At 39.7% G+C, this 12,500-nt stretch overlaps 1 protein-coding gene across 1 annotated transcript in view; it reads left to right on the top strand.

Annotated features, from left to right (window-relative positions):
- LOC106884472 (importin-11) overlaps positions 1-12,500 on the top strand; it is a 57,458-nt gene that overhangs the window by 43,246 nt on the left and 1,712 nt on the right. Inside the window, exons 15-22 of the mRNA XM_089361289.1 lie at positions 450-642; positions 1,798-1,877; positions 3,073-3,153; positions 5,962-6,057; positions 7,648-7,761; positions 9,963-10,084; positions 10,882-10,977; positions 11,642-11,723. Of these exons, the coding sequence (XP_089217415.1) occupies positions 450-642; positions 1,798-1,877; positions 3,073-3,153; positions 5,962-6,057; positions 7,648-7,761; positions 9,963-10,084; positions 10,882-10,977; positions 11,642-11,723 (864 nt within the window). The remainder of the gene's footprint in view (positions 1-449; positions 643-1,797; positions 1,878-3,072; positions 3,154-5,961; positions 6,058-7,647; positions 7,762-9,962; positions 10,085-10,881; positions 10,978-11,641; positions 11,724-12,500) is intronic.

Genomic DNA, 12,500 nt, shown 5'->3' with positions numbered 1-12,500 from the left:
AAGTTGGCAGAACCGTTAGCACATCTGACAAAATGTTTAGCAGCATTTTTTATGGCACTTTACATTCTGAGTTCAAATTTTACCCAGTTCAGCATTGCCTTTCATCCTTTCAGGGTTGATTAAATAAAGTACCCTTCAAGAACTGGGTCAATGTAATCAAGATAGCCATCTTCCATAAAATTGCTGGCCTTGTGCCAAAATTCGAAAGCAAAGACAATGAGCTGGCAGAATTGTTACCAGTTCAGTCGAAATGTTTAGTTACATTTCTGCCAGCTCTTTACATTCTGAGTTCAAATACTGCCAACTTCAACTTTGCCTTACGTCCTTTCAGAGTCAAAAAAAAAATCAAGTACCAGCCAAGTACTTGGGTGGGGTTCATTACTTGGCCTTGTAGCAGATTTTGAAACAGTTATTGAAGAGAAGTATCTGTGTTTTGTTTTTCATTTCAGGGTCTCGGCACCAGCTGTAACACGCTGTATGATTTCTTGATTCCTGTGATTCGCCTTAGTACCGATGTCACCCAACAGTTCCATGTCTACTTGAAGGAAGATGGACTTGATCTTTGGCTAGAAACTTTACATAATTCACCAGTTATGACTCCAGGACTGCTGGACTTGTTCACTGCAATGCCAGCAATACTGGGTATGTACATCACATTGGTCTGATTGCATTATTTATTTTAAAAGTCTGAAGTAATAAAGTCGTTAAGAAATTTTTTCTGAATTTCTCAGATGTTATTTCTCTAAAAGAATCGGACAAAACAGTAAATTGGCAGAACTGTTCATCACATTGGTCTGATTGCATTATTTATTTTAAAAGTCTGAAGTAATAAAGTCGTTAAGAAATTTTTTCTGAATTTCTCAGATGTTATTTCTCTAAAAGAATCGGACAAAACAGTAAATTGGCAGAACTGTTGTTGACTGGACAAAAGGTTTTATAAGATCTAGTTTTAGATCATCAAAGACTTGTGGGTAAATTTAGTGGATAGAAAACAGAAAGAAGCCCATCTTATGGGTGTAATGTGAGTGTTTGTATCTTTGTCTTGACATTGCATCATAGTTGTAAATGATTGTTATTGTCGTACAAGCAATATTCTGTGTAAATATGTCTGGCTATGGGGGAAATATTATCTTGCTTGGAAACTGATGAGGTTTGGTGATAGGAAGGGCATCCAGCTTTAGAAAATATGCCTTTATAAACTACATCTGGCCCATGCAAGAATGGAAACGTGAATGTTAAAATGTTGCTGTTGATCATTGTCATTTAACATCCATATTTCATGCTAGCATGGGGTTGAATGGTTTGATAGGATCTCATGGACCCAAGGACCTTCGTTCCAGTTTCTGCTTTAGTCTGTTTTCTATAGCTGGATGCCCTCCCTAACATCAACTGCTTTAGAGCATGTAAGTGTGTTTATATGTTGTAAAACAGTTGTCCTTAAGAAAGGCTGTTCAAATCCCTGAAAGGATCGTTAAGTGCTGGGTTATTGCTATTGAACTTCTAATCAAGTATAACCCTCTACCTGGTTGATTGATCTGCTAGAGATAGCAGCCAAATCTCTTATCTTTCTTTACCATCTTAAAAAGCAGGACAGACATATTGGACCATTGAAAATGTGCCTCAACACATTTAGTCTGACTCATGCAAGCATGGGAGAAATGGGTATTAACTGCTGATGAGGATTCTCTCCAAAATTCTACTGACTTTGCCAAATTGGCAGATTGCTGCCTTTTGCTAGGAACAGGATCTAAAAGCGTTTTAATATTGGAAAATGGAATTTTGTTTTAACTTTTGCAGAGTTTGGAAATGAAGACCTGAAAGTGTGTCTGAAGATAGTTGAAGCTTATGTAGTTCTAGGACAAAAAGAATTTATGCAGGTACATTTACTATTTCTTTCTCTCTCTCTGTCTCTTGTGTTGTTCTCAAATTAAATGTTGTCATCGTTGTCATTTTCCATGTTAGCATGGGCTGGACTGCTTGGCAGGATCTGGCACAAAGCCACCTCCTTCAGTACCCATCCACCCCATCAAAAGACTTTTGTCTTGCCAGTTATGTGGGGACCTCCTCACCTGTGCTGGTGCTACATAAAAAGCACCCAGTCCACACTGTAAAGTGGTTGGCATTAGGAAGGGCACTCGGCATTGAAAATCATGCCAAAACGGACCTTGCCAGTATTGGTGCCACGTCAGAAGCACCCAATACGATCTGTGAAGTGGTTGGCATTAGGAAGGGCATCAAGCCATAAAAACCTTGCCAAAGCAGACAATGGAGCTCAGTACTGTCCTCTGACTTGCCAGCTCCTGTCAAACCGTTCAACCCATGCCCCAGCATGGAAGTCTGACGTTAAATGATGAGGATGAGGATGAGGATGGCAGGCTGCCTGGCTGTGCTGAGCTCCAGTGTCTGCATTGGCATGTTTTTTGTGGCTGGATGCCCTTCCTAATGTCAATCACCTTGCAGTATGCACAGGGTGCTCTTTTTCATACTACCAACACCAGTGAGATCACCATGTAAGCTGCAAGACAGGAAAGAACCGAAAAAGAAGGGCTCAGCTCCACTGACTAAGCAAGTGGGGGGAGGGGAGTAGCTTAATGCCTGGTACTGAAAGGCTAAAATATGACAGAGGAACAAGAACAAGCCTCTTGCAGTAGAGGAGATACACAAGGCTAGGGTGAAGACCCCCTTCGGCCATGAATGACCATGGGATTGCATCTAAAGAGTTCCCCTACAAGACACAAGTCTGGGCAAGGTTTTTTAGGGAAGACCAGCAGTCACCCATGCATACCAGCCTCCTCTTCTCTCCATGCCACTGATGTTATACAAGGGAAAGGCAAAGGCCATTGCAGCTTGGTACCAGTGGCTTCACAGCTCATTTCTACAGTTGAGTGAACTGGAGCAACGTGAAATAAAGTGTCTGGTCACCCCGCATTATAAAGGTAAGCCGTAGTAATTTGGAAGATGATGGTAATTGTGAAAGGGGCTGTTTATTTGATTAATTCATGAAATGATAATTTCATTATTCCTCCTGGCACCACCACCAAGACTGATAATAATATTCATTTTGATTTTCAGAGATTTTCCCAAGACATTGTGATGTCATTTTCCAATCTGATAACAGATATCAGAACCGATGGAATCTTGCTGATATTAAAGGTATCTTTTATCTTTTACTGGTTTCAGTCATTGGACTGCAGTCATGCTGGGGCACCATTTCGAGGGGATAGTTGAAAAAAAATTTGACTGCAATACTCATTTTTGTTTTTAAAAACCTTGTAGGCGTAGGAGTGGCTGTGTGGTAAGTAGCTTGCTTACGAACCACATGGTTCTGGGTTCAGTTCCACTGCGTGACACCTTGGGCAAGTGTCTTCTACTATAACCTCGGGCTGACCAAAGCCTTGTGAGTAGATTTGGTAGATGGAAACTGAAAGAAGCCCGTTGTATATTTGTTTGTGTCTGTGTTTGTCCCCACCAACATCGCTTGACAACCGATGCTGGTGTGTTTACGTCCCCCGTAACTTAGCAGAGACCAATAGAATAAGTATTACGCTTCTAAAGAATAAGTCCTGGGGTCGATTTGCTCGGCTAAAGGTGGTGCTCCAGCATGGCCACAGTCAAATGACTGAAACAAGCCAAACCTTTAGCCAAACCACTAGGTTACAGAAACATAAACAAACCCACACCAGTTATCAAGTAGTTGTGGGGAACAAACACAATCATACACACGCATATATATACATACATATATATTGTGCCACACCCTAACAGTTGAGGGAACCCGTGGAAGAGGTAGGCCCAGGAAGACCTGGGCTGAGGTGGTGAGGCAAGACCTTCGTACATTGGGCCTCAACGAGGCGATGACTACTGACCGAGACCTTTGGAAATGTGCTGTGCGTGAGAAGACCCGGCAAGCCAAGTAAGATCGTTGCCAGTGCCCCTGGACTGGTTCTTGTGCGGGTGGCACATGAGATGCACCATTTTGAGCGTGGCCGTTGCCAGTACCGCCTGACTGGCTCCTGTAGGATTTTCGAGCGAGATCGTTGCCAGCGCCCCTGGACTGGCTTGTGCGGGTGGCACATAAAAGACACCATTTCGAGCGTGGCCGTTTTCGTGCGGGTGACACGTAAAAGCACCCACTACACTCTCTGAGTGGTTGGCGTTAGGAAGGGCATCCAGCTGTAGAAACTCTGCCAAATCAGACTGGAGCCTGGTGTTGCCATCCGGTTTCACCAGTCCTCAGTCAAATCGTCCAACCCATGCTAGCATGGAAAGCGGACGTTAAACGATGATGATGATGATGATGATATATATATATATATATATATATGTATATATAGTGGAGGTGCAATGGCCCAATGGTTAGGGCAGGGGACTTGCGGTCATAGGATCACAGTTTCGATTCCCAGACCGACCATTGTGAATGTTTATTGAGTGAAATCACCTAAAGCTACACGAGGCTCTGGCAGGGGCTAGTGGTGAACCCTGCTGTACTCTTTCACCACAACTTTCACTCTTTGTTTCCGTTGTACCTGTATTTCAAAGGGCCAGCTTTGTCACACTGAATCTCACTGAGAACTACGTTAAGGGTACACGTGTCTGTGGAGTGCTCAGCCACTTGCATGTTAATTTCACGTGCAGGCTTTTCCGTTGATCGGATCAACTGGAACCCTCGTCGTCATAACTGACAGAGTGCCATGATATATACATACATACAAATAGTTTGACTTCAGTGTCCCTTTACAGTGTGAGGCATTTACATGTAGTAATAGCCCTTATATAATGTGTGTGCGTGTATATATATATATATATATATATATACACACACACACACACATACATACAATGGGCTTCTTTCAGTTCCCATCTATCAAATCCACTCAAGGCTTTGATCAGCCCAACACTATAGTTGAAGACACTTGTCCTAGGTGCCATGCAATAGGACTGAACTCGGAAGCATTCGGTTAGGGAAGCAAACTTCTTGCCTTGGCAGCAGCAGTGGCTTTATCTCGTATCCAAGAATTTAGGTTCTTCTTTGCTGAATGCTTCTTTCATGGTGATGGCGTTGATGACTCTGTAGACCAATTCCTTCATAGAAGAATCGATGGCATTGGCTGTATGGCAATGTTGGTGGAAGACAAGATTGATTTTTGTCAAACCATTCTCTCCTGTCACTTGATTTCTTCCTATGCCTACATTAACCCTTTTGTTACTGTATTTACTTTGAGATGCTCTGTGTTTCTTTCAATTCCTTTGAATATAACAAAGAATTTAGTAAAATAACTCAGTTATCATTAAGCTAGTGTTAGGAACATAAATTGTGACTAAGGTTCAGTGGAAGACTTTAATTCAAAACTTATGAAAACAAGACATTTGTACTACAGAGCCAGAGCTGGTTTCAGCCGGGTTGATAACGAAAGGGTTAATCAGTTTTAGGAATGTTTTTAACATATATTCTTGCTTGTTGTTTGTTCCTTCTCGAGCTATGCCTGGCTCATAAGGGCCGGTTTCCTGGTTTCATTGGTGTATAGGTTCCCTACCTGGACGGGATGCTGGTTCATCGCCAGTTAGCTGCTAGATGCAGAAGGAAAGAGTGAAAGAGTTAGCAGAATTTTGCCAATTACCTTCTGCTGGAGCCGCATGGAACTTAGGTATTTCACTCATAAACACACACATCGCCCCGGTCTGAGATTCAAATCTGCAATCTCTTCGCTGCGAGTCCTCTGCTCTAACCACTGAACCATGTGCCTCCACATATATTCTTGCTTAACTATCTGAATTTCCTGTTTGCAAGGCCTCCATATTCTACCTTCTTCCTGAGATCATCCATTGATGGCAGATCATAAAAGCATGCAATTTTTAGTTGACCAAACAAACATGCAAACACTCTCTTGCCCAGTATTTTATATTTGTAAGTTTCGCGACAGGTTAAAGGTTTCTCTCTCTCATTTATTTTTCTTTAAACAGGCAGTTGAACTAATTTTCCAATCATTCCCCTTGGAGGCTCCTCAAGCGTTCCAACCTCTGCTTTCCCACATTTTCAAAACTACCTTAGAGAATAACGTAAGTAACATCACCTCCTTTCTCAGTCTGTCTGCATGAGGTGTGTGTGGTGATGATGATTGTAATGTTCTGGTTGGTATGCAGTCTGTCTGAGCCTACATTCTAAAAAATGTAAGGATGTGATCTGAGGGTGGTTTGGCTGCTGTTTTTAGCTTCTTGAATTGTTACCATGTGAAGGCTCCCTCTTTAGCTTGAGAGAAAGATGGTAGGAAAGTGTGTGTGTGTGATTAAACAGACTGAATTATTGTTGAGTGTTTTTCATTTGTTTAATGTGTAAACCCTTCAGCATTCAGATATCTCTGTCAAATGCAATTCTTATTTATTCATATTTTAAATTAATCATACATTATTTTGTAGCTTCGAGATTTCAATTATGTGATTATTTATTTTTAGAATGGCATTGCAGGGTAGGTATGAGAGGCTGGACTGGGCCAATTTTAACATATGCAGAGAGTATTTGAGCCAGATAAGGCCATTTAAATGCTTTAAGGGTTAACAGAATCGATTATGTGTTACCAATTTTTGTCTTGACTGTTTACAGGATTTGATTACTGTGATATCAGAATTTATTCTAACTCTCTGTTTTCAGTTCAAATCTTATATTTTCAGGGTTAGATTAAAAAAAAAAAAGAAAAAGGTACCAATCTAAATTGGTGGACTGATAGAATTCAAGAACGTCTGATGGGATTCCATGGGGCCCCTTTTGCGCCCAATCTTTAGTCTCAGGATACCTTCTTCCCTATTTCTTTATCAATCTCAGAGGCCCCTGTAAAAGCCTCTCTTCTTTGAACCAGTCTTGGAGACCCTGTAAAGGATTGTGGGCATTGCTTTTCCTCCTGACATCATCATCATCATTTAATGTCTGTATTCCATGCTGGCATCGGTTGGATGGTTTAACAGGAGCTGGCAAGGCGAGGAGCCACACCAGGCTCCATTGCCTGTTTTGGCAGGGTTTCTGCAACTGGATGCCCTTCCTAACACCAATCACTTTACAGGGTGCTCTTAGTGCTTTTCATGTGGCACCATCACCGATCCAAAGATAGGGAAAAAAATCCCTTTATATCTGGCTGATTTACTCATATGTGCAAACTCTTGTAAATTTTTCAATTATAAAATTTATACAATATTCGTCTGCCTGTTTGTGACATAGGTCATGTTTCCACTACGACTTAAAACGGTCAGACTCGAAAAGAAAATCGCCCAGTAATTGTCATTTGAATGGAAATTTTGTTATCACTATAAGACACATATTGCTAGGTTTTACCACCCCCTTGAGATCCTATTGCACTGTAGCTGAAAAATATAGAGTACCTCATAAGTAATATAAACGTCCTAAATTCAGTGGTGGTGTTAATGAAGATGTTACGCGTTAATTTAATGTGTTAAACTTATCATTATTAATGTATATCGAATTATACATAGATATATGCAAGATTTACACGGATATATGAGTTAGAACTTGTGATCCACCTGCAGACCTCTTCCTTTGGAAATTTTTGCCCGCCACACTAAAACGTTTCCCCACCCCTGCTTTATATGAAAAGAATTATTTACTGTGCTGCTATGAATGTTTATTTTGACTATTTGCAGGAATTGGTTACTGTGCTATCAATGCAACTGTATATCCTTGGCCGTGTCCTTCTGCAGAATCAGGAGTATTTCTGGTCATTCCTTGCACAGGAGTCTGCTAAAATGGACAAAGAGGTAATGTCAAATTTGAATGGTTAATTAATTGGTTAGTTATTAGAGTACTACTAATTCAGTGTGAATGTTGTGAATAAATGTGTACAGAACCTTGTTATACCAAAATTAGGCAATTAGACCCTGTGGTTAGAATTTTTTTCGTTCTATTAGCTTAACGAAAGCTAATCCAATCCCAATGAGCCAAAGTTGGCACACTAGTCATTTCAACCCACATCTCAAGCTTTTCCTAACAATGAGGGTGGGGGTGGGGGGCAAATTTCATAGCAAGAATAAATATGTATGGTTACACACACATACACAACCATATCCATACATATTCTTGCTCTCTTTCTCTCTCTTTCTCTCTCTCTCTCTCTCTCTCTCTCTCTTTCTCTCTCTCTCTTCTCTCTCTCTCTCTCTCTCTCTCTCTCTCTCTCTCTCTCTCTCTCTCTCTCTCTCTCTCTCTCTATATATATATATATATATATATATATATATATATGTCTATGTCTATGTATATGCCTATATATGTATATATGTATGTATATGTCTAAATATATATATGTATATATATGTCTATATGTATATATATGTATATATGTATGTATATGTCTAAATATATATGTATATGTCTAAATATATATATATATATATATATATAGATACACACTAAACTTAATTCAGAAGGCATTGGTGACCCAACGCTATAGTTGGAGGTGCCTAGAGAACAAACCCAAAACCATTTGATTGTGAAGCAAACTTCTTAACCACACACACCCATATCTGCACACATACACACACAATTTGTGTCTGCTGTAGGCAATGTGTTTCTTGTGGGGTCTGGGGGTGGCAAACGGAAGGGCTACCCCAGGTGGTACATTCTATATATAGATATATATATATATATCATTATCATCATCGTTTAATGTCCGCTTTCAATATATATATAATAATATTAGAGATAAAGATCCAAGTTGGTTCTTTTCTCTAAATTATATATACACACATACACACACACACAAGTGAGTGGATGGGCGAAAGAAGGGCACTCAACACATTTATTGGGAGTTACATGTATGGATCAAAACAGTTTGATTCAAGTTGCTTGGTACTTTAAGTTTCAAAGCGTGATGCAAATTCTCATCCTATGGAAATTTCCAATGGCTGAGGATTAGCATCAAGCTTTGAATCAAACCTTTTCTATATATATATATATATACATCATGGGTTGGACGATTTGACTGAGGACTGGTGAACCAGATGGCTACACCAAGCTCCAATCTGATTTGGCAGAGTTTCTACAGTTGGATGTCCTTCCTAACGCCAACCACTCTGAGAGTGTAGTGGGTGCTTTTACGTGCCACCAGCACGAAGGCCAGTCAGGTGGTACTGGCAACGGCCACGCTCAAAATGATGTATTTTACGTGCCACCTGCACAGGAGCCAGTCCAGCAGCACTGGCAACAACTTCGCTCGAATGTCTTTTCATATGCCACCGGCACAAGTGTCAGGAAGGCGACGCTGGTAACGATACGCTCAAATGGTGCTATTTACGTGTCACTGGCACGGAAGCCAGACAGCTGCTCTGGCAACGATCACGCTCAAACGGTGCTCTTAGCGTTCCATTGGTACAGGTGCCTTCATGATTTCGCTTTCACTTGCCCCAACAGGTCTTCACAAGCCGAGTTCAGTGTCCAATGAAGGAGACGTTAGCATGGGGACATTAAACGATGATGATGATGATATATATAAATATAAACATAGGAACTGGTTCTCAAATTACATGTAAGCTATAAATATTTTGTAAATATTTGGTTGAAGAACCCTTTGTGATAGGAAGAGTTGAAGGCTCCCCTTGGGACTCAAACCCACATCTGCTGCTGACATGACAGAATAATGTTTCTAAAATGGGTAGAGAAATTGCAATAATTGTGTTGATTACAATAGTAGAATGCTTGTCATGTCCACAGGAGTTGTTGGTTCATGTCCCATGGGCACCCTTCGACTTCTTTCATTCAAAAGGGTTTTTCAGTTCTATATTTTACCCGCTATTATTTATAGCTTTATGTTCTTCAAAAGCCAGTTCCAAAAAGGAATTATTCCTCATTCTCTTGAAAGTTTATAAATTCATATGATGTCAACAATATGTATGCATGTTGAATAACTTTTTAAACATTTGTTCTAATTCCCTTTCCCCAAATGTACAATACCATTGTTTTCCAGAGTCGAACATTACTTGGCATGTTACTGGATTTGTGGTTTGAGAAGATGGATTCTATAACCAAACCTGAGCACCGCAAGTTATCAGCCCTGGCGTTGTCTTCACTACTTACCATGAACTTGAGGTTTGTCTCACCGTTTTTTGTGTTCTTGTAATCCCTTGTACTGATGTAGTTCTGAGTCTGTGTGTGTTTGTGGGAGGCGTTTAACTCCAAGACAGTCATGATTGAGCAGACCTATGATCAAAAACAGTCAAGCTGTGATCTGCCTCTCATCATCATCATTTAACGTTTGTTTTCCATGCTGGCATGGGTTGGATTGTTTCACGAGCTATAAAGGTGATACATGATTACTCTGACCAGGAGAGAGATGATGGTGGATCTATCTAAAATTACATAATCTGGTGTGTGTTTTGTTTTTCTGGGTTTTTTTAACATTTTGGTATGTGACATAGAGATTATCTGATATTTCTAGGAATTGCAATAACCATTAGCTTCAGTATAAGTTCAATAGTTATACAGGGCCAATGCAGACCACCACCACTTAACCTCCTTGGTTCCTGTCTTATCTGATATTTGATTATTTTTCTGCTCTGTATCATTCATTGATCAGCTCTGTCCTTTTAGCTGTAGGTATTGCTCTACATTGTAGTGAGATGTAGCAATAACTTCTTTAGATATGTGTTGTTACAGCTGGTGTGTTACTAAGTAGCTGCTGATGTTGTGGATTGGCAAAATCTGTAGCCTGATAGACAAATTGCTTTGCAGTGTTTATATATGCCCCTTTACATTCTGAGTTCAAATCCTGCTGAAGAACAAGAAATTGATTATCAATCTTTTTAAAAGCCTATTTCTTAAATCTCAATTATCAGCTTTTTTTTTTTTTTCTTTACTTTCTTTTCCCACTGTTTCACTTGTTTCAGCCCTATAACCGAGAGGTTTTCTGGAATCCTGAATGTGTGTGTTGAAGTTCTACATGACATTTGTCGTGCTGACTGCGATACGGGGAAGCAGACAGAGTAAGTTGGAGGAACTGTTTTATGTCTAGTTTCACTGTTACTTTGCTATCTGTTAAGAAAGGGATTCCCTGCCTGGGATATTCACAATTTCTTGGGGTGCAAGATGGTATTTCAGGGTGTGTGACAAAGAGAGGAAAATTTATACTTTATTGAAATCACTTTTTATTAATAAAATTATTTCCATATTTACCTGTGTATAAATTGCACTATTTTTACTGGATTTTAACTTGTAAAGGTGCATGGCCTAATGGTTAGGGTGTTGCACTCCAGATTGCCAGATTGCCAGATCTTGGGTTTGATTTCTGGACCAGACAGCATGTTATGTTCTTGAGCAAAACACTTCATTTCACATTGCATATTGTAAAAGATAATTCCAGCATTGACCATTCCATCTGAGTTTTCTTTTTTATTGATCTATTGCCTTGAGATGCTTCAATGTGTTGACAAATAGCTAAAGGAAAGAATGTAGTAAATCCACAAATGATATGAGAATCTGAAGACCCAGTCTTCATCATGCTACAGTGATGATGGGGATATTTTAATTGTTGGTAATTAATGTGCTCAATTTAAAATGACAGCTACCAAATAATTACTGTGGAATTGTGGGGAAAGTGTTCCATGTAAAATAAATTGTGAAAATATTGTTTGTTTTTTTATTTTTCAGCTGTCTTGTTATTGGAGAAGAAGAAGATGCTGAGAGCAATGAAGAAAACACAGATACAGAGCATGAAAAACGAAAGCAAATGGTGAGTTCAAATTTTGCTGAGGTAGACTTTTCTTTTCATTCTGTTTTGGGGTCAATAAAATATCGTACTAGTCAAGTACTGAGGTCAGTGTAATTGATTTGCCCACTCCTTCTAAATAAAACTGCTGTCCTTAAGTCAAAATGAACCATGACTTGAGAACTGATTGTTCTAAGTGTGTTTGATCAGGGTTGGACTCGGACCAAGACTAGAACTCCCCAAGCTATATTGTGCATGTCTTTTTTGCACTAAACTTTTCCTAAGCATTAAAGACACTCCTTCATTCCAAGAAATTCTTCTCTGAGAAAGCGCTCCTGTCTTATTCTAAATTTCCTGCTAAGGTTGTTGCTATTAGTGCTGGTGTATAAGTAAATGTTTTAAAACTTTGCTTTCTCTATTGATATCTCCGGTTCAATCCCACTGCTTGGCAAGTGACCTCTTCCAAATTTTCATGCTGATCTAAGCTTTGTGACTGAAATTACCATAGTTTTTTTCTATAGACAAGTCGAATTTTTCAGGCCAAAATGGTAGGTTGAGACGAGTTTGAAGGACCAAAAATTCCATGTGATCCGTAGCAGGATTTGGAAAGACGGTGACACTGTTTAACCCTTTAATGTTTAAATTGCTATCAAATGTAAAGCTTATTTATTCATATTGTTTTGAATCAGTCATGTATTGTCTCATAGTCTTGAGATTTCAATGATGTGTTTGTCTAGACCGGGCTAGTTTAAACTTAAAGCACGAGGCATATTGGAGCCAGATGTGGCCAGATTAAATTCT

The sequence above is a fragment of the Octopus bimaculoides genome, chromosome 12 (genome assembly GCF_046866305.1).
Source record: "Octopus bimaculoides isolate indiv1 chromosome 12, ASM4686630v1, whole genome shotgun sequence".
Lineage (NCBI taxonomy): Eukaryota > Metazoa > Mollusca > Cephalopoda > Octopoda > Octopodidae > Octopus > Octopus bimaculoides.
Note: the sequence above shows the minus strand (reverse complement) of the source record. Positions and strands in the feature narration are given on the sequence as shown.